Source organism: Aulonocara stuartgranti (assembly GCF_965226115.1).
Source record: "Aulonocara stuartgranti genome assembly, chromosome: 23".
Classification (NCBI taxonomy): domain Eukaryota; kingdom Metazoa; phylum Chordata; class Actinopteri; order Cichliformes; family Cichlidae; genus Aulonocara; species Aulonocara stuartgranti.
This window is the reverse complement of record NC_138958.1, coordinates 46,105,144-46,132,407: the sequence shown is the minus strand read 5'-3', so window position 1 is coordinate 46,132,407 and position 27,264 is coordinate 46,105,144. Positions and strand designations below refer to the sequence as shown.

Below are 27,264 nucleotides of genomic sequence, written 5' to 3'. Positions count from 1 at the left end.
TCAGACTATATGTCCTGATGCAGCCAGTTGGATTTTGGAGATTTGAATCTCTGTTCTGTGACTAAGTCCTTGAATCATTTCTTCCAGTTGGTCCAACAAGACAGACTAAGTATTGGACATGTGTTGTGGCTCCATCAGGGGAGCTTCTAAATGTGATGTGATGGCCCCTCTGGCTCTGTCAGGTCACAGCACTGAAGAGAGCTCAAACTGGGCACACAGCTGTTCCAGTCTGGACCAAAGACTCTATACTGGGACTGAGGGACTGCTTTGACTGCACCCACTGGGACTTTTGAAAGGCTCATGTTCTCACTTAGATCATCGATTTCTACTGACATTTCTTTCTGGGAAAAATGGGGATTACTTTGCAAACAGGAAGTATTTTCCCCAATAAGCAGCCCTGGATTAGTAAATCACTCCAACATGTTCTCAGGCAGAAGAAGCTGTCTTGTTATGAGGGAGAGAAGAAAAAGATTGAGGCACAGAAACCTGTTGAAAGAGAGATAAAGCAGCTAAAATCAGGTGTAAAAGTAAAGCAGAGGATGAGCTGAATAAAGGACACTCAAGGCTGGCTTGGAAAGGAATGAAGTCCATGGTGGGGATGCAGAACAAGGAGCAAAGATGAATGTGATGCTGAATCAGCAGAAGACTTGGACTCATTTGATTCCAGCTTTGATATCATTGATTTCAATGAAGAGCTTTGTGATTGTAGCAAAGGGCTGGTAGCTCTGAGAGTCCCACTGATGAGGTGTTTGTGTGGAAATCTCTTAGTGGGACCAAAGAGAGAAAAAGCCCTGGTCCTGATGCTGTGGGAGGGAAATGATTGAAGTGTGCTGTGAGGAACTGACTGGGAGATTTTCACACATTTTCCAGTCCTCCTTGGAACAACAGGAAGTTCCCAGCATATGGAAACAAAGGTTAAGTGTCCTATGGCACTCAGTGATGATGGTGCTGTGGCCCCACCACCTCCACCTCTTTGTAAAGGAACTAACTGTAATCTGAAGCTTCAAATGGAACTAAGACTTCCTCCACTAGGTGGCAGTGTCTGATGAGAAAGTGTTAGTGGAGCTGGCCTGGAGTCAGAAACAGGAAGATGCAGGATTTGGGCTGAAATGGGCAAAAGTGGTTAGCACTAGTGCCTTAGAGCAAGAAGGTTGTAGGTTGAAGCTTGTTGGTCAGCTGGGCCTTTCTGTGGAGGTTGGATGTTCTCCCACAGTCCAATGAAATGCTGCTTAGGTTCATTGGTGCTTCTACATTGGCTGTAGGTGTGGATGTGAGGGAGTGCTTCTCTGTCGCTCTCTGTTGGCCCTGTGATGGACTGCTCACCTGTGCAGGTGGACCACGCCTCTTGCCCTATGACAGCTAGGGCACAGGCTGCAGCCCTGTGAGCCTAAGCTGAATAAACAGTTAGCAAAAATGATCCATAGATGGCCTGAAATCCCCCAGTTAGCAGTTTGGTAGATAGCTATGACATGCTAATCCCATCCAGCAGCTGTATTCTACCTGTAAGCTGATCCCTGCTGAGCCAAAGCACTTTTTCATATACAAATTACAACCTTTAATAGAAACCTATTGGTCAGCATCTTATTAGCCTGCTGTTAGCTTCATTCCACAGAAAACTGAGAGAAACTAACAGAGTTGATAAAGAATAAAGAGAAATGTGCTGATTTAAAGCCTTTGAAGTGCTTCAGATGATCTCTGTCCACTTCTGTCCACTCATTCATTCATGTAAGCTTTCTAATGCAGCTTTGATCTTCACAGTCTGCTTGATGAAACTCATTCTAACCCTGAATGTCAGAGTGTTCCTCCTTCTCTTTCCCATCATTCATGCTGGCAGTGGAGGAGATTTGGATGTTGGACTGTGTTTTGGATGATGTGTGTATGTTTGTGTTGGACTGCTGTCTGTAAAGCAAACGCACATTTTGCTTTGGATTTCAGTGTCACACAGACTTTAAGGTGCAATGAAGAGTTTGAGAGTTTCACAGTGAATTTTCCAGTGGAGGATTTTTCTTCTTCTTTGAAGGTTTGAAATGTGAACATTGTTCTGCTGCAGTCAATGGACTAAACCAGAGAAGAAGAAAACAGACTTTACCATGAAGATCCTCAGTGTGGATCAGTATAATATCAGCCTGATGTCTGCAGTTTAGTGTCAGCACAACTTTCACATCATATTCATCTCAGCACAACTAAAACATGCTGACTGACCTCAGAGTTTCAAGTTTACATCCTGGACTCTCCAGGAAACCACACAGATGCTTCACTCCTGAATCCTGCAGGTTGTTGTTGTAGAACAGGTCCAGCTGTCTCAGATGGGAGGGGTTGGACTTCAGTGCTGCTGCCAGATAATCACAGCTGATCTCTGACAAACCACAGTCCCACAATCTGTATAAAGAATGAAAGATGTAAGTTTATTAGACAAAGTGCTTGAAATCATTCAGTGTTTCATCATCTGTTCAGAGCTGAAGAAGGTTCAGAATGTAGAAGTTTAGAAAATGGAAACTCCAAACAGCTGAAGCCAACAGGAAGCAGCTTCAAACAAACACAACAAGAGAAAAAACTCTGAATGTTTCACATTAAAGTCGAACATTTCTCATAAAAACAGGACAAAGACTTGAAAAAGTCGTGTTTTTCCTTCCAGGAACCACATGGCTTCACTTTTAAAGGTGAAGTGTGACAGAAATGGACATATTTGAAGTCCAACACCTTTTTCCAGTCACATTATTAAAGCAGACAAACTACAAGCTCATTTTCATTCCAACAAGTCATCTTCTGACCTGGACTAACAACACTGGTCTCTATGTGCAGCTGGCTGTGAGACCAGTGCTCAGGGAGCGTCTACAAAGTGCAACACTGAAAGAACATCACACACTCATTTGCTTCCAGCACTTTCACACAAACATCTACTGTCATTATTGTCACCAAACTCTGTGGATCCTTTATTGCAAATTCAAATGGGATCAAATGGTCAGACAAAAGAGGGTTATGAGGAAATATGATGAAATGTTGTGTATTAGCAGCAAGTTATTGAATCTTTTTCCTCAGAAACCAAACAAAATGATTGACAAACATGTTTTTACAAACTCAGTGTTGGACTTGGATCAGCAGGATAAGCTGATGTTTAAAGGCATTTGAGTCTCGCTGTATGAGAGTCCAGTTCTTACTCAATATTTATGGATGAATGAAACAGAGACTGCAGCAAACAGAGACTGCAGCGTGTTGTGCGCTCTGCTGAGAAGGTGATTGGCTGCAGACTCCCATCTTTGCAGGACCTGTACACCTCCAGGACATTGCGGCGTGCAGCTCGGATCTCAGCTGACCCTTCTCACCCTGGACACAGTCTGTTTGACCTGCTCCCCTCAGGCAGGAGGCTCCGGTCCATTCGCACCAGAACCTCTCGCCATAAGAACAGTTTCTTCCCCTCTGCTGTCGGACACATGAACAATAACCATATGACTGTTCCCATCACTAACACCCTACGCTGTGTTCACTGCATCATTCCATGTTTGGCACTGATCACCACCTGCACTCATGTATATATCTTCCCACGTAGCACTTTTAATTCTTATCCCTACTTTTATTTTTTTCCATGTCTATTTAAGTGCTATTTATGACACTATGTTTGCACTGAAGCACCGCAGCAATTTCCTAATGTTGTAAACCTGCTCAACATTTGGCAATAAACCCCATTCTGATTCTGATTCTGATGATGTTCTTTCAGTGTTGCACTTTGTAGACGCTCCCTGACCCTCACAGCCAGCTGCACATGGACCAGCTGACATTACCCAGCATTAGAGGCGGCTGTAAAAAATTCATGTTCCCATTTAAATGGTTTTAATTTGAATAAAACGATGTTGATTCATTCAATCCTGAATCGATGTTTAATATAAATGTATTTTGCCAGAATCTCAGGTTAAAGCTCACAAACTATTTCAACAAGCAGCAAACAGATAAAACAGTAAATGAGAGCAGCTAAACACACAAAGATGGAAACACAGAGCGTGGATCGTTCACTCGACGGCACGTACACGGACACGCCGTCGGGGCTGAAAGTGGACAGCTCACAGATCCTGAAGCTGCAGGTTTCATCTGTCTCCAACCAAAACTGAGTGAAGCAGCAGCAAAAGAAGATCCAAACTCTGCTTCACGTTTGATCAATATGCTCATGAATTCTCTCTGACTTTGGCTGTTCCTGCCTGCACAGCTCTCTCTCTCTCAGTGTACTCCAAGAACAGCTTCAAACATCTGTTTCTGCATCATTCACTGTTTATTAGCCACCAGTCTGCTGTTGTGTTCAGTGCTGTCGGCCTCTGACAGTAAAGCCTCATTTCTGCTGTTCCATGGAAACTTTTTAAAATGATGACAGATTACAAACTCTCAGCTGTGTCTGTAATCAAACCTCTGTAACTTTGCTTCACTTCAGCAGCATCAGCTCATGTTCACATGTTGCTTCATGGTTTGCTTCAGTTTTTGATCGACTGCAGAATATTTTGAAGGTTATCTGCTATAAAAAGCCAGAAGAGGAAAATCTGCTTCATGTGTTTCTGTTTGATCCTCAGTGACTTTGACACAAAGGCCTCTGCTGTGATGATCACACCTCTGATCAAGTCTCACAGTGTCACAACTGATAAATGATCAGAGTTAGAATATTTCTGACTGTCTGCTGTGTGCCGTGACCTTTGACCTGCTAAAGACAGTCAGCTGTGGATTATTCATTGTTGTGTCTGATACTTAGAACTGTGAGGAAGAAGCTACACAGTTAATCAGGGTCCCCTCTCTCTGAATCAGGAAAGGTGGGCAGGCCGCGTGTGCTGCAGTCAATGGACTAAACCAGAGAAGAAGAAAACAGACTTTACCATGAAGATCCTCAGTGTGGATCAGTATAATATCAGCCTGATGTCTGCAGTTTAGTGTCAGCACAACTTTCACATCATATTCATCTCAGCACAACTAAAACATGCTGACTGACCTCAGAGTTTCAAGTTTACATCCTGGACTCTCCAGGAAACCACACAGATGCTTCACTCCTGGATCCTGCAGCTTGTTGTTGGAGCTCAGGTCCAGCTGTCTCAGATGGGAGGGGTTGGACTTCAGTGCTGCTGCCAGATAATCACAGCTGATCTCTGACAAACCACAGTTCTTCAATCTGTATAAAGAATGAAAGATGTAAGTTTATTAGACAAAGTGCTTGAAATCATTCAGTGTTTCATCATCTGTTCAGAGCTGAAGAAGGTTCAGAATGTAGAAGTTTAGAAAATGGAAACTCCAAACAGCTGAAGCCAACAGGAAGCAGCTTCAAACAAACACAACAAGAGAAAAAACTCTGAATGTTTCACATTAAAGTCGTACATTTCTCATAAAAACAGGACAAAGACTTGAAAAAGTCGTGTTTTTCCTTCCAGGAACCACATGGCTTCACTTTTAAAGGTGAAGTGTGACAGAAATGGACATATTGAAATCAATGATATCAAAGCTGGAATCAAATTAGTCCAAGTCTTCTGCTGATTCAGCATCACATTCATCTTTGCTCCTTGTTCTGCATTCCCACCATAAATATAAAGGGGCAAAACTCACATTTTCCAAAATCCTCTTTAAGCTTCGACAATAAAGGAAGATAGTTTTATACAAGTCTTTGTGGTTTTCTTGTCACCCAGATGCCCGAGTACTTAAACTTGTTATAGCTGGGTTTAAAAGGGGCTAAAATACACAAAACTCCCCAGTTGTCGTACAGATAGACTTTGCCTCGCTCTTCCCAAAATTCACATTATATCCAGAAATTGTCCCAAATTCCTTAAGTATGCATTAAGGTGACCTTGAGGCTCTTAAAAGCGCCTATAAATAAAATGTATTATTATTATTATTGTAAGTCTATCCAAAAGTTTGTGGAGGCTGTTCGATGGGTTGGAAATAAATAAAATCATGTCGTCGGCATAAAGAGAGACTTCATGTTCGATACCCCGTCGATGTTTTCCCTCAACACCAACACATTGTCTCAGAGCAACAGCTAGCGGTTCAATGGCAAAAAGGAGACAGAGGGCATCCCTGTCCTGGGGGGCAGATTATTGTTAGTCTGGACGGCTGTTAGAGGGGAGCAATACAATACTTTTATCCAAGATACAAAATTAAAGACACATTTTTTAAGCGTATAAAAAAAAATCCCATCTCACCCGATCCAACGCCTTTTCTGCGTCAAGCCAAATGACAGTTTCCAATGTATCACCTTTAACATGGGTATAAATGATATTTAATAGAGCTCTAATGTTCAAAAAAGAGTGCCTAATAAAGCCCGTCTGGTGAAATAATGGAGGACAAATACTTGTGTAAGCGACGGGCCAACACTTGAGCCAGGATCTTGGTGTCTGTGTTGAACAAAGATATTAAACGACATGAACGACAATCTAAATGGTCTTTTTCCTGTTTTACAATTAAACACATCACTGCTTGATGCATTGTTGGAGGCAACGACTGTGAGAGGAAGGATTCTTCAAAAGTTGATTTTAACAGTGAATTCAGTCGGTCAGAAAACTTTATGAAAAAATCAGATGGATACCAGTCGGGTCAGCAGATTTTCCAGACTGCATGCTCCGTACGGCCGTTTCAATTCCAACATTAGAGACAGGTTCCTCCAGACTAGCGATCGCATCTTCTCCCAAGGAGGGAATATCAAACACCTTATTGAAATCATTGTGGATCTCAAGGATAGTTTGGTTGTCTGTAGACCTTATTCCCTGGTCATTGTAGATCTCAAGGATAGTTGGTTAGCTGTTCTTAGTCGTAGCTGGTGAGCTGATAACTCGCCTGTTTTTTCTCCATGTTCATAAGCGTAGCTGCAACTTTGACTAAGCTTGTTTTGTAGATATGAGATTGTATTCAGTTTGTCATTGTAACCGCTGTGTATATAATACAGGCTCAGGAGAGTGGCTGTACACAGCATGTAGTTTAGTCATTTCATCAGCTAACTGAGAGAGGCGCTCGGTCCCTATTTTATTCCAACCGCCCCCAACATGTCCGGCTGGATAACCACTGCTCATCTACCATCACAATGAACACCGGTGTACCACAAGGCTGTGTGATGAGCCCTTTCCTCTACTCCCTCTTCACCCACGACTGCAGACCTGCTGATGGTTCCAACACCATCATTAAGTTTGCAGATGACACCACGGTGATTGGCCTCATCAGTGACAACGATGAGGCCGCCTACAGGGAGGAGGTGGATCGTCTGGCTGAGTGGTGCGACAGAAACAACCTGCTGCTTAACACTGAGAAGACCAAGGAGCTCATCGTGGACTACAGGAGGAATTCTGACCCACATCCACCCATCCACATTAAGGGGACAGCTGTGGAGCGTGTGAGCAGCTTCAAGTTCCTGGGAGTCCACATCTCCGAGGATCTCATCTGGACGACCAACTGCTCCAAGCTGGTCAAGAAGGCTCACCAGCGCCTCTTCTTCTTGAGGACTCTGAGGAAGAACCACCTGTCCTCAGACATCCTGGTGAACTTCTATCGTTGCACCATCGAGAGCATCCTGACCAACTGTATAACAGTCTGGTACGGGAACTGCTCTGCCTCGGACCGGAAGGCGTTGCAGAGGGTCGTGAAAACTGCCCAGCGCATCGCCGGAGCACCACTTCCTGCCATAAAGGACATCTACAGGAAGCGGTGTCTGAAAAGGGCTGGGAAAATCATCAAAGACCCCAGTCACCCATCACATGGACTCTTCACCCTCCTGCCCTCCGGGAGGCGCTACAGGAGCCTCCGAACTAAGACCACCAGGTACCGGAACAGCTTCTTCCCCACAGCTGTCAGACTCCTGAACTCTGCCTCCTGACATCTGACCCACGTTAAACTCATGGACTGAACATACACACACCCACAATGGACAACTGTACCCTCAAACACACAATAATAACATGGACTGAACCACCACTCACAACCACTAGCACTTTATATAGCCTCTGTAGAAACTATCTACATATCTCACTTATCTTAACTGCACTAGCTCTGTGTAAATAATCATTCTGTACATTCGATAATCTTTAATCCTACAACTGTTTACAACTTGCATAGTTCCCATTTCTGTATAGCTGTATATCTCAGATTTCTGTAAAGTTATTTATTTCATATTCTGTATAGTTTTTCATATTTATATCCTGTTCATATTCTGTACATAGCTTGTACTCACTACAGCCTGTACATACTTATAGTTATAGAATATTCACAACATACTTCATACCGTGTACATTATAACATACCATAATAGACCCATTTCTGTAATATACTCACATATCTATATTATTGCTAATATATATTGTAATATATCTATATCACTAAAGCACTTCTGGATGGATGCAAACTGCATTTCGTTGCCCTGTACCTGTGCATGTGCAATGACAATAAAGTTGAATTCTATTCTAATTCTATTCTATTCTATTCTGTTTGGCACAAAATGAAATTATTTGGCCTCTCAGATGCTTTTAGAGATTCCCAAATGACTGATGATGACATCTCTGGGGTCTGATTGATAGAAAAAAAATGTCTTTGAGACCTTTTGTAACTGACAAACTCTTCATCTGCTAACAACACTGAGTTGAATCTCCATGGCTGATAGTTGGAGCAGGCATCAGGAATACACATTGAAAAAACAAGAGGAGAAATCACCAGAGTCTTATAATCACATTCTGTAACTAAAGGGAGACGTTTTTCTATACAAATATATGTTTTATGGACATTAGAAAAAAAAGAGTATTGATGTGAAGCAGGATTATGAAATCTCCATACATCAGCCAGCCCATAATGATCAAGAAAGCTCTGAATGACGCATGCTGACTTTGGACTAAGTGTACTTTTGTGTGAACTGTGGTCCATAGCAGATAATGAGCAGTTTAGGTCTCCCTCAAAGATGATATTGTGTGATGACATATTGGGGAGCCGCGCAAAGACATTAGTGAAAAATCTGTGATCGTCCCAATTAGAGGCGTAGATATTTGCTAAGATCAAAGGAAAACCATAAACTATGTTTTCTGCACTTAAAATCCTGTAATTTTCTCATAAATCGACAGTGCGGCTTATGGATGAATTCTGGTTGTGCTTACTGACCTCGAACCGATTTTATGTGGTACACGGCGCTCAGAAACCTTTCAAAAGATGTTTTGGTACGACTTTGCTCAGCTACGAGGCCGCACCGCTTGATGGATTGTTGGAGCATTACAGCTACGAGGAGCCTCGCGGAGTGATACGTACTCTGCTTCAACGTAATATTACTGTATTGAGTGTGTATAAGGACCATAAATGGCACCTGTAAGAGACACGGTTACAAAGAGGGTTTCAAACTCCAGGCTGTCAGTCACGCAGTAGAACCTGGGAACAGAGCAGCTGCTTGTTATTATGTTCAGCGTCTGTTTACATTTTGACTGCACGATTGTGAGCTTTTTGTTATGCACAAAAACAACATTGTTTTCTTTTATTTATGGAGCATTATTATTTAATAAATGCTGATCATTTATTTCTGAGTAATTGTTTCATGTACATCTACGCTGTATGTTAATAAATGTGCCTGTGTGAGATTTGGGACACAGCTTTGACTAAGAACTCTCTTTTTGTTCGAACTTTCTGGCTTCAAAAATATCGAGATATATATCGTATATCGCCATCCAGCTAAAGAATATCGAGATATGAACTTTGGGTCATATCGCCCAGTCGTAATATTGCAATAGGTTGTCCGTTAAACTCAAGCGGGGCTTGGGCCCTGGCACGGCGTAGCCACACAATCCTGGTAGTAGTGACGCTCGGCTATGACGGCGTGCGGGTTACCAGCTGGCTTTCTCAGGATAGGGCTCCTGTGTGAGCGGTCGACAATAACGTCTTTATCCATACCCAGCACTTCACGTAGTAGCACGGATACGGCCGTGGAGGAGCTCGAGTCCAGGCCCTTTGGGATCCCTATGATGTGGATGTTAGCTCTCCGCTTCCTGCCTTCATCACATTTATCCTTCAGGTCAGACAGCTCCTCCTTCATACTCTCTACTGTAGACTGCAGGGTGGTCACCTCATCGCTCCACATTGACACCCCATCCTCCGCTTCTTTCACTCTAACCTTTACTCCATCAACTTCGCCGCACGTCGTGTGAGTGTAAACCACTACAACATGTAGACGGCCGTCTGCAGGCTGGATGTAGCACCACCGCAGAGACGTGCTGCAGCTCTGTTTAGTTACCCAGCTGACAGCAGAGGCTGTAGTTTACTGTTACCAACATGGAAAACTGAAGCGTCATCAGATGGAGCTACAGAGCTGGAGAACAAAGGAGACTGAGAGGCCAGAATGATGTGGGAGGAAACATCAAGAGCCTGTTTGAAAGGAGACACATGTGGATGCTGTGCCAGTCTGTGGTCTGTCAGAAGTCAGCTGAGTCACACTGCAAGAAGCTGCAGAATCTCAGAGGAGGAGATTTGGAAGTGTTTGTGGGACAAACTGGACTCAAAGAAAGAAGATGTTTGTGAAGTCTTTGGTGGAGGTGAGCAGTGTGAAGCAGAACACATGCAGATGAATCAGGAGGGAACAAACTGAGTGGGCGGAGCTGTCTGAGCCCCGCCCACACAAACACAGCTCTCTGAATCAGGAAAGGTGGGCAGGCCGCGTGTGGGCCGCGGGCCATACGTTGAGTATCACTGTTTGAAATGTGAACATTGTTCTGCTGCAGTCAATGGACTAAACCAGAGAAGAAGAAAACAGACTTTACCATGAAGATCCTCAGTGTGGATCAGTATAATATCAGCCTGATGTCTGCAGTTTAGTGTCAGCACAACTTTCACATCATATTCATCTCAGCACAATTAAAACATGCTGACTGACCTCAGAGTTTCAAGTTTACATCCTGGACTCTCCAGGAAACCACACAGATGCTTCACTCCTGGATCCTGCAGCTTGTTGTTGTTGGTCGAAAACCAGGAGTAGTCAGTACTCAGGTCCAGCTCTCTCAGATGGGAGGGGTTGGACTTCAGTGCTGCTGCCAGATAATCACAGCTGATCTCTGACAAACCACAGTCCTTCAATCTGTATAAAGAATGAAAGATGTAAGTTTATTAGACAAAGTGCTTGAAATCATTCAGTGTTTCATCATCTGTTCAGAGCTGAAGAAGGTTCAGAATGTAGAAGTTTAGAAAATGGAAACTCCAAACAGCTGAAGCCAACAGGAAGCAGCTTCAAACAAACACAACAAGAGAAAAAACTCTGAATGTTTCACATTAAAGTCGTACATTTCTCATAAAAACAGGACAAAGACTTGAAAAAGTCGTGTTTTTCCTTCCAGGAACCACATGGCTTCACTTTTAAAGGTGAAGTGTGACAGAAATGGACATATTTGAAGTCCAACACCTTTTTCCAGTCACATTATTAAAGCAGACAAACTACAAGCTCATTTTCATTCCAACAAGTCATCTTCTGACCTGGACTAACAACACTGGTCTCTATGTGCAGCTGGCTGTGAGACCAGTGCTCAGGGAGCGTCTACAAAGTGCAACACTGAAAGAACATCACACACTCATTTGCTTCCAGCACTTTCACACAAACATCTACTGTCATTATTGTCACCAAACTCTGTGGATCCTTTATTGCAAATTCAAATGGGATCAAATGGTCAGACAAAAGAGGGTTATGAGGAAATATGATGAAATGTTGTGTATTAGCAGCAAGTTATTGAATCTTTTTCCTCAGAAACCAAACAAAATGATTGACAAACATGTTTTTACAAACTCAGTGTTGGACTTGGATCAGCAGGATAAGCTGATGTTTAAAGGCATTTGAGTCTCGCTGTATGAGAGTCCAGTTATTACTCAATATTAATCAAACCTCTGTAACTTTGCTTCACTTCAGCAGCATCAGCTCATGTTCATGAAGCAGGTATGGAGGAGATCCAGGCCGCAGATATCCAGAGGCCCCAGAGTACAAGGACCCGAGGAGAACCACCAAAAGGGGGGGGAATCGCCAATCGGCCACCAGGAGTGAGCCGGTACATACATGAGCGCCCAGCCCCAGACGACAAGGACCACCAACACACCAACGTCTGAGGGCATCAGCCACCGGCAGGGAGTGTGGTGAGGGGAGATAGGCCTCCGTACTTTGGAGGGCCTGAGATGTACCCAGAGAGGTGGAGTCTAAGACCCAACCTGACACATAGACAGGCGCACGCGGACACAAACGTGCATTCCCACCCCATATGCACAACCAAATACTCGGCACTCACCCAACGTGTAGACAGACACAAATAGAAACTGCACAGACCGTCGCACTCCCCAAACATACTCTATATCCCAAGTCCAGGTACCCCCGCCCTCAGAGGGGCAAGCCGCACCTAAACCCAGGAGATGTAACCCTTCTCTCTGGGGCGGAGGCAAGCGGACCACCTCTTTGATTAGAGCTGTGTCTCTAGTCAAAGCAGAGATGGAACAATGCCACTTTTATGTCCGATATCGATATGAATCCAATATAGTTGATTTTATAATCAAACGTTTTTTTAATATCTTGCTGCATTTTGTATAAGTTCATACTCAAGTTTAAAAAATCTAAACACTAAAGCTGTTCAGTTATACCTGTCTGCAAAAACACACTGCAGCCAAAACATTAGACAATACTGATCTTTGTATTTTGATGCGGACGTCAAAAACTCTTTGGTTGTGAATAAAAGAAGTGCAACATCAGCACAAAATAATGTTTCTATTGAACAACTAACACAAACAGGTTGTAGAATGGAGCCTTTTATACTCACAGCTGAACAGAAACAACATCCAGAGTGGAAAACAGTGCAAACAACTGCAAACAGGCTTCATGACACTCATGTTTGATCAGGATGGATGTCAGTGTGAGCTGTTTCTATCACATTTAACCTCACAATCAATTTTGTCTCATTTCTATACAAAACTTAACACAAGTATGAAAAAAGTGTTTTTGATTGTTTTGTTTTTTGAACCATGAAACTGTTTAACAACACAGTTTGATTCAAAGTCAAACTTGAGTCTGTCCATCGTTCGGTCAGACTGAGCGATGACAGCACACAGACGTAGACAACAGCTCTCTGAAACACCAAACTCAGGTCCTGTTGATGCTGATATACAGTGACACAGTTACATGGGTGATTCATCCTTTTAACTTTATCTTTAAACAGCTGCAGCTGTCACTGACAGCGCATGTGGTACTTTAACCTTTGGACTGTTTTCATCAGTTAATTATGGAGTTACTACAAAGAGTGAAGCTATAGGATGATCTGTCTGCTGTCACTGGGTGGTGCTGAGGTCTGAATCTGAGGACGGCTCCTGTAGTCACAACAAGAACACAATCATCACAAACTGAAATATAAAGTTTATCTCTCAAATCTGAAACAAAGCTGATCCTTCTGTCCTCACACACTCGGGAGTGTTCTTCTCTTCTCTTACATTTTTTCAGTCCTACAGTTCTGCTGACAGCTGACATATGAGCTGTTTATTTAAAAAAAGCCTTATATACTAACAGATGTTCCTATATCATGTTCACCTTTGAGTTGTTGGAGCTTTATAAATGGACATCTGCAAAGATGAGATGATGGAGCAGGTTTCAGTGCTGCTGCATCCTGGTCACAACATACAGAGGTGGTATCAGCACTGGTATCAGCACTGGTATCAGCACTGGTATCAGCACTGGTATTGAACAAGAAATATTAATGCTTCAAACTATTTGTCGTAAAGGATGGAAGCTGTACAGAGTTCTGCACATGTGTCTTTGTGAACATACCTCATTAACAATATTTCAGACAGTTTTTAACCTGAATATTTGCAACAAACTCAGTATAAAAAAATACAGTCAGTGCTAAAAAATTAATCAGTGGAAAAATTAAACAAACATTTTAACTAGTGATGTGACGTTCTGTATCGAGGCTTCGAAGCTTGTGTCGAGTAATGGAGGGGGCGTTTCCGCGATGCGCGTATCGAGGCTTGCTTCATTTATGGGAGGAGCTGAAAATGATGACGTCCGAAGCCTCGCTGCCCGGCTGTACCACGTGACTGGTTCATGAAGTGGTTCGAACTTTGCTGCGAGCTATGACAGATATAAACCCCTCAGACTTCATTCAAAATGTGGGTGTTTGATGGAGAGTTGCGGTTAGTGAGAGTTTGGAGGTTTATGAGAGTGAGGAGAGAAAGTCAGGAGAGAATGGAGCCAGCTAAGAAGAGGAGGATGTGCTTTGTCTTTATTGTCTTTCCTCAGGAGAACAATCTCAAATAGATGAAGACCTGGTTAGCATGGTGATCGAGGACTCCCAGCCATTTAGCATTGTGGAGGACAAAGGATTTAAAAGATTTGTTAAATCATTAAAACCTACCTATGTTCTCCCCACTAAAAAGGTCATAAAAGCAGTGGAAATTTAGTTTTTACAGAATAAAATGTGAACAGGCACGTTACAAAAGCACAACCACACCCCAACCACACCTCACCTCACAGTAAATGATCATTTCCATTTTAAGCATTTCCAAATGATCATTTTCCATACTGCCAGTATAAATATACACAGTATACTGCCATCACTACAATATAGATGTTTTACACACTCCTTTTGTTGTTGACATTTACAGGCTGTGTGCAAAATGCCACACTCTTCGAATTCATGCCAACTAATATTTTTACGTCCAGTAGGTGTCCTACTAGAGCAAATGAAGCTTCAAGAAGCTTTGCGCTGGGGTGAACCAATTGGATGAAAAGCTTCAGTGCTTCATGAAGCTTCATCTGCCCATCACTAATTTTAACTTAAGCTGCCAAGAGGAAGTCGTTGGTTTCAGTAAATATCGGGCTACTTTGTATCAATAGGTAACTTCACATCTGAGCAGACAAGTATCACATGTGGAGTTCCCCAAGGTTCCATCTTGAGACCCCTTCTGTTTAACATTTACATGCTCCCACTGGCACAGATTATAAAGAACAACAAAATAAACTACCACAGCTATGCAGATGACACACAAATATATATCACAATGTCACCAGGAGACCGAGGCCCTGTACAGGCTCTTGGTAAATGCATTGAGGAAATTAATGACTGGTTGTGCCACAATTTTCTCCAGCTAAACAAAAACAAAACTGAGGTAATAGTCTTTGGCGCAAAAGAAAAACGATTACAGGTCACCAGAGAACTTCAATCTATACACCTAAAAACCACAAACCAGGCGAGAAATTTGGGTGTAGTGATGGACGCAGACCTAAACTTAGAAAAACACTGTGGCGGAGGCGTGGCCCCGGGCGCGGCTGCAGGGGAGGAATGGAGCAGAAGGCTCAACGGGGCGGCGCTGCGAGGGCGGTAAGGACAGCTGATGGTGATGGTGTCTGATGATGGTTTCCCTCCCCTGTGTTATAGTGAGACGGAGAGGAGCGCCGAGTGAAAGGAAAAGAGAGACACACATCAGCTGGGTTGGCGAGCTGTCAGTCTATGCGACCAACTGAACTGTGACAAAATCAATAAATGTGGATCTTGGCAATACATACCTGCGTGTGCGCGTGTCTGTGCCTAGCGTATTCCACAAACACATTAAGACAATAACAAAGTCAGCTTACTATCACCTCAAGAATATTTCAAGGATAAAAGATCTGATGTCTCAACAGGACCTGGAAAAACTAGTCCATGCATTCATCTTTAGTAGGCTTGATTACTGTAACAGCATCTTTACAGGTCTACCTAAAAAAAATCAGTCAGACAACTACAGCTCATTCAGAACTCTGCTGCTCGAGTCCTCACTAAGACCAAAAAAGTGGACCACATCAGTCCAGCTCTGAGGTCTTTACACTGGCTGCCTGTCCGTCAGAGGATAGACTTTAAAGTTCTGATGCTGGTCTATAAAGCTCTGAATGGTTTAGGACCAAAATACATCAGTGACCTCCTGACCCAGTATGAACCTTCCAGATCCCTCAGGTCATCTGGATCCGGTCTTTTATCAGTTCCCAGAGTCAGAACCAGACACGGAGAAGCTGCATTCAGCTTTTATGCTCCTTATATCTGGAACAAACTCCCAGAAAGCCTCAGATCAGCTGAAACACTCAGTTTATTTAAATCCAGGTTGAAGACTCACCTATTCTCAGCTGCATTTGAATAAAACACCAAATCCACACTTTTAAGCTTAAATTTCAAAACTTACATTTTAACTACTGATTTTATCTATTGTTCTGATTTTATCTGTTTTGATTTTATATACTGTTTTGTTTGTTTGTTAATTAGTTAGCTTGTTTTAATCAATTTTAAATCATGCTTTTTATTTGTTTTTGTTTCTAATGTCTCTGTAAAACACTTTGAATCACCTTGTTGTTGAATTGTGCTATACAAATAAACTTGCCTTGCCTTTGCTATTTGATCGGTTTTTACAGATTAATGAGGAGTTACTGAAGTGCCAGGTTTTTAAAGTAGGTGTTACTGTCTTTACACATGTGGAGACTGAAAACATGGTGCTGTTTAATAAGATATTTAATATTCAGCTCTGCACAGGAGCTGCAGCGGGGTGCAGCCTGTTGCCTTTACAGTATAATACTTGTAATAAAAGTACAGTAACGGTAATTAGTGACTGAGCAGCCCGGGGCGTTTCTCTTGATTTCTTTAGTCAGGGTAAATTCATTCACCTGCACGGGTTAGCTAAACAAACCCTGACGGCCGAGTGCTCATCTTAGCTAGCTAGGTCTCAGGACCGAGCTAAGGACGGTAGTTACGGAGTAGCTTACAAACACGTTTAACTTACCGAAAAAGTGCAGCGGGGCCTCGGGTCCTTCTGTCGGGTAGTCCAGTTTACTGAAGAACACCTCAGGCTGTCAGGTTAAAACACTTGGTCGTGTCTTCGTAGCGTAAACGCAGGCCGTCCTCTCAGAGCCTACCTCTATCTGCTATTCCCGAACAGAGATACGCAAGTTTCTCCGTGACTGCAGCTGCCGGTCAAAGCTGCTATGATGACGTTACACCTAGGGTTGCCAACTCCCTGAAAAATAAATAAGGGACACCTCGTGGCCAGGGCCGGGCGACCCAGTTGTCTTCACCCTTCCCAGTGTGGTGAATTTTCTAGCTCTTTTTTTGTGTGTGAAATTATTTTTTTAACCATTTGACTTGAAGTTGATTTAAGTAGCTGCATATTCTATTCTTTGTGATATGAACACATGTGAAACAAATGATCATTTAGCCATTTATTTTTAGCTCAAAATGACAACATTAACACAGTAAAACAGGTCTCTTTCTTAAACAGAAGCCTGTCATGCTTAACTTTTGAGAATATAAGTAAATCTTTCTTTAAAAGCACTCTGTCCTGCTTAACTTAAAATAATAGAAAACAATAGAAAGAAAAATATTCTTGTAACAGTGCACATTTAGTGCATTTAGTACAATTGGCTTCAGCTGAGGTATTATTTCAGCTTTTCTAATGCTAATCAGCTGCTCCTGTTTGTAAACCCGCTTGTTCCCATGATTACGCATCTTAACTCATCATCATTATTCATCTATGTATTACTTTTATGTATTAGTCATCAATTTGTTGTAATCATCTATCCTTGCAGTTGTTTATTACACAAAATAAATTATATTATCACACTTCTGGCCACATAGCGCTGATATTCACTGCACATGCCCATATTAACGTTTTCCAGCCAGGTGTTTTCCTTTTCCCATTCTTCCCTTTCTCTGAGGGGAACAAACATTGCTGCTCTAATGCTGGGCTCACACTGTGCGGTTTTAGGCCCATTTTGAGCCGATTTTTGAGTCGTGCGACCGTTTTGGTGATCGGACCGATTTTGGCCTTCATCGTGCGTCGTGTAGTATACGTGGGGTAACGAGAAGTGATTAACACCTCACGACCAGCTCCCGATCATCAATCGCTCGTGAGGGTGTCACCACAGGCGCTCACACTGCTCACGCGCAAACACGTAAACGTTGGTGAAAAAGACGGCGCAGCACGGCTGTGCAGCGTGTGATCTGGACACAAGCGATGGAGGCACTACTTGTAGAACTTTGGAAAGCTCATCCGAGCCTTTTCGATGTGGCCTCACAAAATTATCACGACCACAACAACCGTGAAAATAGTTGGATTTACACTGCTGCTCAATCACAGCTGCCTGATCAATGTTTTTCATTAGCAATTTAGCAAAGTTGATGGTAGTGGTGTGTGTGTGTGAGTGAAAGACAGAGAGAGCGACAGATTTTCTGCTATAACCTTCATTTTATGGAGGCACAGTGTGAGGACTCAGGTCGCATCAGAGCATCGGGCGGTATAGTGTGAGAGTACATCGTGACATACGAACGTCTAACCCCTGTGAGTCAATCGTGCAGTTTGAGCAGGAGCTGAATAACGCGACTGAAAAAATCGCACAGTGTTTGCCCAGCTTTAGGTGTACTGTCATCCGAGACTTGCACCGCAGAGTCGGCGTTTGTTCCCCTGTTGGCCATGCTTCTTGTTGTGGTCATCTGTTGTCTTCCGGTATTTTCTCCGCAAGCGACCTTTCCTCGACCAATGAGTTGAGTGGTAATCTGAATTGTCATACTCGAATTGTCATAAGTGTGCTGTCAGCTCATTGGTCACAAAGCAGGAGAGGGGCTGGGAATTATGTTTTCAAACAAAGCGTTAATTCCATTAACATTTATAGACTACTTTTGATTCTCACTGTATTACGGGACAAAGTGCGTCCCTTATTAGCTCAATACGGGACGTGTACTTTTGTTTCGAAATACGGGACGATTCCGTATTTTAAGGGACGGTTGGCAACCCTAGTTACACCCCATTTTAACATCACCGCTGTCGGAATTAGAATCAAACTTGGACATAAATCAGCGTGATGAGAACTATTGATAAGAAAAGAAAGAATCTTTGGAAAAATATCTGAGGAGAATAAATTTATTTTAGTCTGTCCCCAGTCCCATCCGCTAACATGGAGGAGGCGGGGTTTATGACCTATACTGCAGCCAGACACCAGGGGGCGATAGAGGTGTTTTGGCTTCGTTTTTGGGGAGCTGTCACTTCGTTCTGCATCCTCCTGAGGACCCGGACTTCGTGGTCTATGTGGGCCGGGTCCTCAGAAGGTCGGGTAGGCCAGAAGTAAACGGCTATGAAATGGGACGGTCTAGCCTTCAGATTAGCATCACCGCTGTCTCGGTGGAGTTTAATAAACTCAGCTGTCTGCTCCTTGCTATCTAAAATATAACAGGACACTGGAGTAAACTCTCGACCATCTCACACTTCTGCTTAATCAGTTTTCTGTTTGACGTTTATTCAGCTGTGTGAAAACCACCCGGGGGATTAATACAGTGGCTTGTAAAAGTATTCGGCCCCCTTGAACTTTTCCACATTTTGTCACATTACAGCCACAAACATGAATCAATTTTATTGGAATTCCAGGTGAAAGACCAACACAAAGTGGTGCACACGTGAGAAGTGGAACGAAAATCATACATGATTCCAAACATTTTGTACAAATAAATAACTGCAAAGTGGGGTGTGTGTAATTATTCAGCCCCCTTTGGTCTGAGTGCAGTCAGTTGCCCATAGACATTGCCTGATGAGTGCTAATGACTAAATAGAGTGCACCTGTGTGTAATCTAATGTCAGTACAAATACAGCTGCTCCGTGACGGCCTCAGAGGTTGTCTAAGAGGATATTACATGCTTTTTCCAGCGAAAAGTGAAACTAAGCAGAGTGTTTGATCGAAACGTAAAGTGTGTGTGACGTCTATATAAATGACTAGGCTTCCTGTTTTGTGCTTCAGACCTGGGGTTGTGTTCAGGTCTCCATATACGGATATGTAAAATAAAGATCATTTTTAAAGTAAAAAGACCGCTTTTGAGCCGTGTCTTTTTGGCCGTAAAGAATACCAAAGGACCGGAATTTAATAACATTAAAACCAAACAATAAATGAGCAAAGTAGTGCATGGTAAATATAGATGACAAATACAAAGTGCAATATAGAAACACTGGGTAAAAAGAAATGAACAATTAAAAAGGAGGATAAAAGATGTGAGCAGTAGTTAAACTGTAGAAATAAATACATAATAAACAAACAAAAATAGATAATAAATGAAAGCCAGGTCTGAAAGGTGAGTTTGGCTTTAAAAGCATGAAAACACACTGCTGTCTTCAGGAAGGCTGCTCCAGTAACAGAAAGTCATCTACATGTGGGTTTAGTTCTGACTTTAGGGACGAGTAAAAAAAATAAAATAAAATAAAAACATCTGTCCAGACAACCTGACAGTCAAAAATATGAACTCAGGAACTTAAAAGGAAAATTGTGCGGACTTTGAACGTCCACATCAAGATAAACTTACAGATTTAAGAGTCAAAAAGTGTCAAAAAGTCTGTATCCTTACCTGAGAGTTTCAAGTTTACAGTCAGGACTCTTTAGTCCAACACACAGCAAATCCAATCCTGAATCCTGCAGGTAGTTCGAGCTCAGGTCCAGCTCTCTCAGATGATTGGATGGGGAGCTGAGAATTTCAGACAAAGCTTCAAAGCTTCTTTCAGAGAGTTTACAATCTCTCAGCCTGAGGAAGAATAACAATGGAGACATATTCTTTTATTCATCTAGCATTATTAAACATATTTGTTCATAGATTCACTTACAGCACTTTCTTGGATGCTTTGACCACTGGCAGCAGCTTCAACAATGCCTCCTCTGAACGGGAGTATTTCTTCAGGTCGAACTCATCCAGATCTGATGACAGTAAGATGAAGACCAGAGCCGACCACTGAGCAGGAGACAGTTGATCTGTGGAGAGACGTCCTGATCTCAGGGACTGTTGGATCTCCTCCACTAGAGAACGATCATCCAGTTCATTCAGACAGTGGAACAGGTTGATGCTTTTCTCTGCAGACAGTTTCCCACTGAGCTTCTTCTTGATGTAGTGAACTGTTTCCTGATTGGTCTGTGAGCTACTTCCTGTCTGTGTCAGCATGCATAGAAGATCCTGATTGGTCTGCAGTGAAAGACCCAGGAGGAAGCGGAGGAACAAGTCCAGGTGTCCATTTGGACTCTCTAAGGCTTTGTCCACAGCACTCTGGTAGAAGTCTTTTACAGTAAGTGTTTTCTGGAAGATTTTAAAGAGAGGAGATTGTTTCTTAAGCAGGTTGACTCCAGAGTTGATGAAGGTCAGATAGACATGAAGAGCAGCAAAGAACTCCTGAATGCTCAGATGGATGAAACAGTAAACAACGTTGTTGAACATGTGGCACTCATCAGCTTTAAAGATCTGTGTGAACACTCCTGAGTACACTGAGGCTGCTCTGATATCGATGCCACACTCTGTCAGGTCTGATTGATAGAAGATCAGGTTTCCTTTCTGCAGCTGATCAAAGGCCAGTTTTCCCAGAGACTCAATGATCTTCCTGCATGAATCTGTCTCAGCTCCTCCATCATACTTGATGTCCTTCGTTGTTAGGTGAAATAGCACAAGGCGTATGTAGAGCTCTGTGAGAGTCTTAGGCAGATCTTCGCTCTCTTTGTTCTTCATGACAAACTCCAGAACTGTAGCAGTGATCCAGCAGAAGACTGGGATGTGGCACATGATGTGGAGGCTTCGTGATGTCTTGATGTGGGAGATGATGCTGCTGGCCTGCTCCTCATCTCTGAATCTCTTCCTGAAGTACTCCTCCTTCTGTGGGTCAGTGAACCCTCTGACCTCTGTCACCATGTCAACAATGTCACGAAGGATCTTATTGGCTGCTGCGGGTCGTGTGGTTATCCAGAGGCGAGCAGAGGGAAGCAGTTTCCCCCTGATGAGGTTTATCAGCAGCACATCCACTGAGGTGGACTTTCTAGGGTCAGTCAGGATTGTAGTTTTGTGGAAGTCCAGAGGAGGTCGACACTCATCCAGACCATCAAAGATGAACACAACCTGGAAGTCTTCAAAGCTGCAGATTCCTGCTTCTTTGGTTTCAGTAAAGAAGTGATGAACAAGTTCCACCAAGCTGAACTTTTCCTCTTTCAGCAGATTCAGCTCTCTGAAAGTGAATGGAAACATGAACTGGATGTCCTGGTTGGCTTTGTCTTCAGCCCAGTCCAGAGTGAACTTCTGTGTTAGGACTGTTTTCCCAATGCCAGCCACTCCCATTGTCAGCACTGTTCTGATTGGTTTATCTCTTCCAGGTGGGAGTTTAAAGATGTCTTCTTGTCTGATGGTTGTTTCTGGTCTGTCTGGTTTCCTGGATGCTGTTTCAATCTGTCTGACCTCATGTTCATCATTGACCTCTGCAGTCCCTCCCCCTGTGATATAGAGCTCTGTGTAGATCTGACTCAGGAGGGTCGAGTTTTCTGTTGTAGAAATCCCCTCGAGCACACACTGGAACTTCTGCTTCAGGTCTGACTTGAGTTTGAGCTGACACTCAGTGAGAATCTCTGCATGAATAAACAGCAAATGACACAAATGAGAAAACTGCATTCTGGTTACTGTGGTTATGTGTTCAGTTCACTGGACTCTTGGTGTCATGATCCGAGTGAGTCTGAGTAACTTTCCACAGCATCAGCTCTCCTCCCCTGGGTGGAGCCCTCCTCACTCCTCCGTGCTCCTCACCTGTTGCCAATTACTCCGGCAGTATCTATGAGCAGCACTCACAATGAACCTTCTCCAGATTGTGTGCTTAGCACAGTCAGTTCTCTGCCTCACATTTTGTCTTGTGCTCCTCAGCTTGTTTCGCGTAACCCTCTTTTCCTGTTCCCTAGTCGGCACCTGGATACATCTTCCAACTCTCGCCATAAGTCACGCCTCAGGATTCTGGCCTGCCACTGCTGGGAAAACTCCCTCTTGCAAACTGCCATCCTCAGCTGCCTGCCTCCCTGTGCACCCACATCTCACTCTGTACCCAGATTTAATTCATCTCCTCCTCCAGCTGATCTCCACCTGCAGCCACGTAACACCTCTTAGTTTTTAAATCTTGGACTCATTCACTACACTGTGGACCACTCTGATTATTATCTCCTTTGTTCCAGTGATCCTGGATAGTTTCTATTCGCCCGATTCTGCCCCTGTTGTTCCTTTGACCTGCCTCAGCTTATGTTCTGGCCTCAGCTCTGCACTTCTCATAATACCTCGCTTGCTGTTGAATTTAGCCGTGATTCAGCTTTCTCTGTCAAGAAATCTAGTAAAATACATTTCTGTTAAAAGTCACTCAGCCTCCGTTTTTTGGTTCTGTGCTTGACTCCATTCCTTTTCATGAGCCATTGAGCCCTGACACTTGGGTTATAACTGAGGGCAGGTTTTATAGAGACACATTTGATTTAATTGTGTTTATTTATACAGCACCAAATCAATACTAGCAACATTTCACATATTACATAAACAACACTATGGAGCCAGTAATGAATAAATATGTAGAATAAATGAAAGAATTTCAAGTATAAAAGTTTTTTTTATTAATTCCTCCAAATAACAACAACAGTCACCCCAATGTGCTTTATATTGTAAGATAAAGAACCTACAATAATACAACAGAAAAAACCCCAACTATCTTTTTGGGTCCTGAAAACTGAAGGCTCTGCCTCCCATTCTACTTTTAAATACTCTGTGAACAACAAGTAGGCCTGCAGAGCGAGAGCGAAGTGCTCTAATAGGGGGATATGGTACTACAAGGTCATTAAGATAAGATGGGGCCTGATTATTTAAGACCTTGTATGTGAGGAGCAGGATTTTGAATTCAATTCTGGATTTAACAGGAAGTCGATACAGGAGAAATCTGCTCTCTCTTTCTAGTCCCTGTCAGGACTCTTGCTGCAGCATTTTGGATTAACTGAAGCCTTTTCAGCGAGTTTTTAGGACTTGCTGATAATAATGAATTACAGTCATCCAGCCTTGACGTAATAAATGCATAAACTTGTCACTGCTGGGGCAGCAGTCGTGCGGTGGAGTTAAATGAGGACCCAAGTTGCAGACAGTGGTGGAGATGCGAGTGAGGTTTTCTTTACAGTGAACAAACCAAGGTGAGGGCAGAACTAAACATAAACCTAAACTGGAAAAACTACAGTGGCTTGCAAAAGTATTCGGCCCCCTTGAACTTTTCCACATTTTGTCACATTACAGCCACAAACATGAATCAATGTTAGTGGAATTCCAGGTGAAAGACCAACACAAAGTGGTGCACACGTGAGAAGTGGAACGAAAATCATACATGACTCCAAACATTTTGTACAAATAAATAACTGCAAAGTGGGGTGTGCGTAATTATTCAGCCCCCTGAGTCAATACTTTGTAGAACCAGCTTTTGCTGCAGTTACAGCTGCCAGTCTTTTAGGGTCTGTCTCTACCAGCTTTGCACATCTACAGACTGAAATCTTTGCCCATTCTTCTTTGCAAAACAGCTCCAGCTCAGGCAGATTAGATGGGCAGCGTTTGTGAACAGCAGTTTTCAGATCTTGCCACAGATTCTGGATTGGATTTAGATCTGGACTTTGACTGGGCCGTTCTAACACATGGACATGTTTTGTTTTAAACCACTCCATTGTTGCCCTGGCTTTATGTTCAGGGTCGTTGTCCTGCTGGAAGGGGAACCTCCGCCCCAGTCTCAAGTCTTTTGCAGACTCCAAGAGGTTTTCTTCCAAGACTGTCCTGTATTTGGCTCCATCCATCTTCCCATCAACTCTGACCAGCTTCCCTGTCCCTGCTGAAGAGAAGCACCCCCAGAGCATGATGCTGCCACCACCATATTTGACAGTGGGGATGGTGTGTTCAGAGTCATGTGCAGTATTAGTTTTCCACCACACATAGCGTTTTGCATTTTGAACAATAAGTTCCATTTTGGTCTCATCTGACCAGAGCACCTTCTTCCACATGTTTGCTGTGTCCCCCACATGGCTTGTGGCAAACTGCAAACGGGACTTCTTATGGTTTTCTGTTAACAATGGCTTTCTTCTTGCCACTCTTCCATAAAGGCCAACTTTGTGCAGTGCACGACTAATAATTTCCCCACCTGAGCTGTAGATCTCTGCAGCTCGTCCAGAGTCACCATGGGCCTCTTGGCTGCATTTCGGATCAGCACTCTCCTTGTTCAGCCTTGTTCGATTACACACAGGTGCACTCTATTTAGTCATTAGCACTCATCAGGCAACGTCTATGTGCAACTGACTGCACTCAAACCAAAGGGGGCTGAATAATTACGCACACCCCACTTTGCAGTTATTTATTTGTAAAAAATGTTTGGAGTCATGTATGATTCTCATTCCACTTCTCACGTGTACACCACTTTGTGTTGGTCTTTCACCTGGAATTCAAATAAAACTGATTCATGTTTGTGGCTGTAATGTGACAAAATGTGGAAAAGTTCAAGGGGGCCGAATACTTTTGCAAGCCACTGTAACAGACAAACCTGAAAACATAAGGACAGCGGGGAATACACAGAGATGACACAAAGAAGGCTGGATAGAGAGACGAGTAGTAACACTGATTAACACAGTAATGCAGACGACACAACGAGGAACACAGGCAGACACATACTATAAATACACACAAGGTAATGAGGGAATGACACACAGGAGGGGAGCACAGCTGATCCTAATTCACAAGACGAGACACAAACCTTCAAAGTAAAACAGGAAACAGACTGTTTTACAACACAAACTCGGGGACACGAACAGAACACAGAGGAAAGACACAGGTAGAGATCAACCTAAGAACTAATACAAAATCAGAATTAACACAAAGTACACAAGGTGATACCAAAAATGAAACAAAACGCTGAACGACCCAGGACCATGACAGAACTAGTTTTTCAGCGTCACTCTGAGACAGGATATTTCTAACTTTAGAGATGTTGCACAAATGGAAGAAAGCAGTCTTGCATATTTGTTTAATATGTGCGTTGAAGGACATGTCCTGGTCAAAAATGACTCCAAGGTTCCTCACAGCGTTACTGGAGGCCAAGGTAATGCCATCCAGAGTAAGAATCTGCTTAGATACCATATTTCTAAGATTTTCAGGGCCGAGTACAATAACCTCAGTTTGATCTGAATTAAGAAGCAGAAAGTTAGCGGCCATCCAGGTCTTTCTGTCTTTAAGACGTTCCTGCAGTTTAACTAATTGGTGTGTGTTATCTGACTTCATGGACAGATGGAGCTGGGTATCATCTGCATAGCAGTGTAAATGTATGCTATGTCTTCTAATGATGCTGCCTAAGGGAAGCTTGGTAACGGGAGCGTTGCCAGCAGAAGGCTGAAGTGGAATCTCCCAGAAAGCTGCAGAAGAAAAAACATGAGCTGAAATGGTGGATTTCAGTCAAATAAGGAGAACTGTGGCTTTCCTCCAACTTTTGACCAATCACCTTAGTGTCCTGTTTATCAACCATAATAAAAAGCATTTACTGTGTGGGCATTTTTTTGTTTGGGTCTCCAAACAGCAGAAAGAAATGGCAGCCATTTTTTTAACTTTACCTTCAACTGGTAAATAGATTTAAGAGAAAGCACTTTGATCATATTTGTGACGTGTCCCAAACTGTTGTTGTCGCCTCATTTATGTTGATAAAACAGCTCTAAAACCAATCTGACAATATAAATCTGTAAAATGGGCAGAAAACCTGCTGCTGGTCCCATTTTAATCAAACCAACCCAAAGAGCAGATATTCATGTGTACACAGGAGGTTATTTGTGCAGATGCATAAAACACAAACTGTTGGCTTTCTGCAGTCTCTCACTCCTGAAAGTGTTGGCAAGTGTTTTGGATTTATTATTTATATAGATTTTAATGGCACCTGTGTAATGTTAACTAATGTTTTTATTGTTTATGTATTTTTTGTTTAGTCATTCCCTGACTTACCTGTGGGTTCTGGGATGGTTTTATTTAAATTCTCCAACAGATCATTCCTGTTTAACCTCCCCAAAAGATTTTTAGTGACTTCAAAAGTGTTGATAGAGTAGGTATCAAACATCAGATCCACTATGTTCGTCCTCTCTGCATTCTCCAGTTCACTCTCTGGGATTGCTGGTAAACCTTCTACAGACCCGTTCTTCAGATGCCACTTAAATTCTTCAAAGTCATCACGTCCCAAATCCTTCAAAGTCCCCAGAAGGATTTCTTTAGGTGTCGTCATCTTTTACCCTGTAAGGACCCGATAAACAAAGACTGTAACAACAGCTGGAGAGGTAATTGTCTGATTTATCAGAATTTAACTTGATTCTAACAGCAGTTCATCACAATAAATTTCTTAGGCTCAGAATGCAACAAAATTGCACATGAAGAAGCACATAGAGAAGTATCCAAGTAACACTTTGCTACAATATAAAACAAACTATTATAAATAAAGAAAATATATAAACTAAATATATAC

At 42.8% G+C, this 27,264-nt stretch overlaps 2 protein-coding genes across 2 annotated transcripts in view; both read right to left on the bottom strand.

Moving 5' to 3' along the window:
• LOC309701482 (uncharacterized protein) overlaps positions 1-27,264 on the bottom strand; it is a 2,150,955-nt gene that overhangs the window by 609,699 nt on the left and 1,513,992 nt on the right. The window contains exon 25 of the mRNA XM_082525718.1: positions 2,203-2,379. Within this exon, the coding sequence (XP_082381844.1) occupies positions 2,203-2,379 (177 nt within the window). The remainder of the gene's footprint in view (positions 1-2,202; positions 2,380-27,264) is intronic.
• Positions 18,919-27,027, bottom strand: LOC309700224 (protein NLRC3-like; the record flags this gene model as incomplete). Its single annotated transcript, XM_082523670.1, has 3 exons — positions 18,919-19,070; positions 21,014-22,351; positions 26,754-27,027. The coding sequence occupies 3 exons, from the start codon at positions 27,025-27,027 to the stop codon at positions 18,919-18,921; spliced, it is 1,764 nt and encodes a 587-aa protein (XP_082379796.1).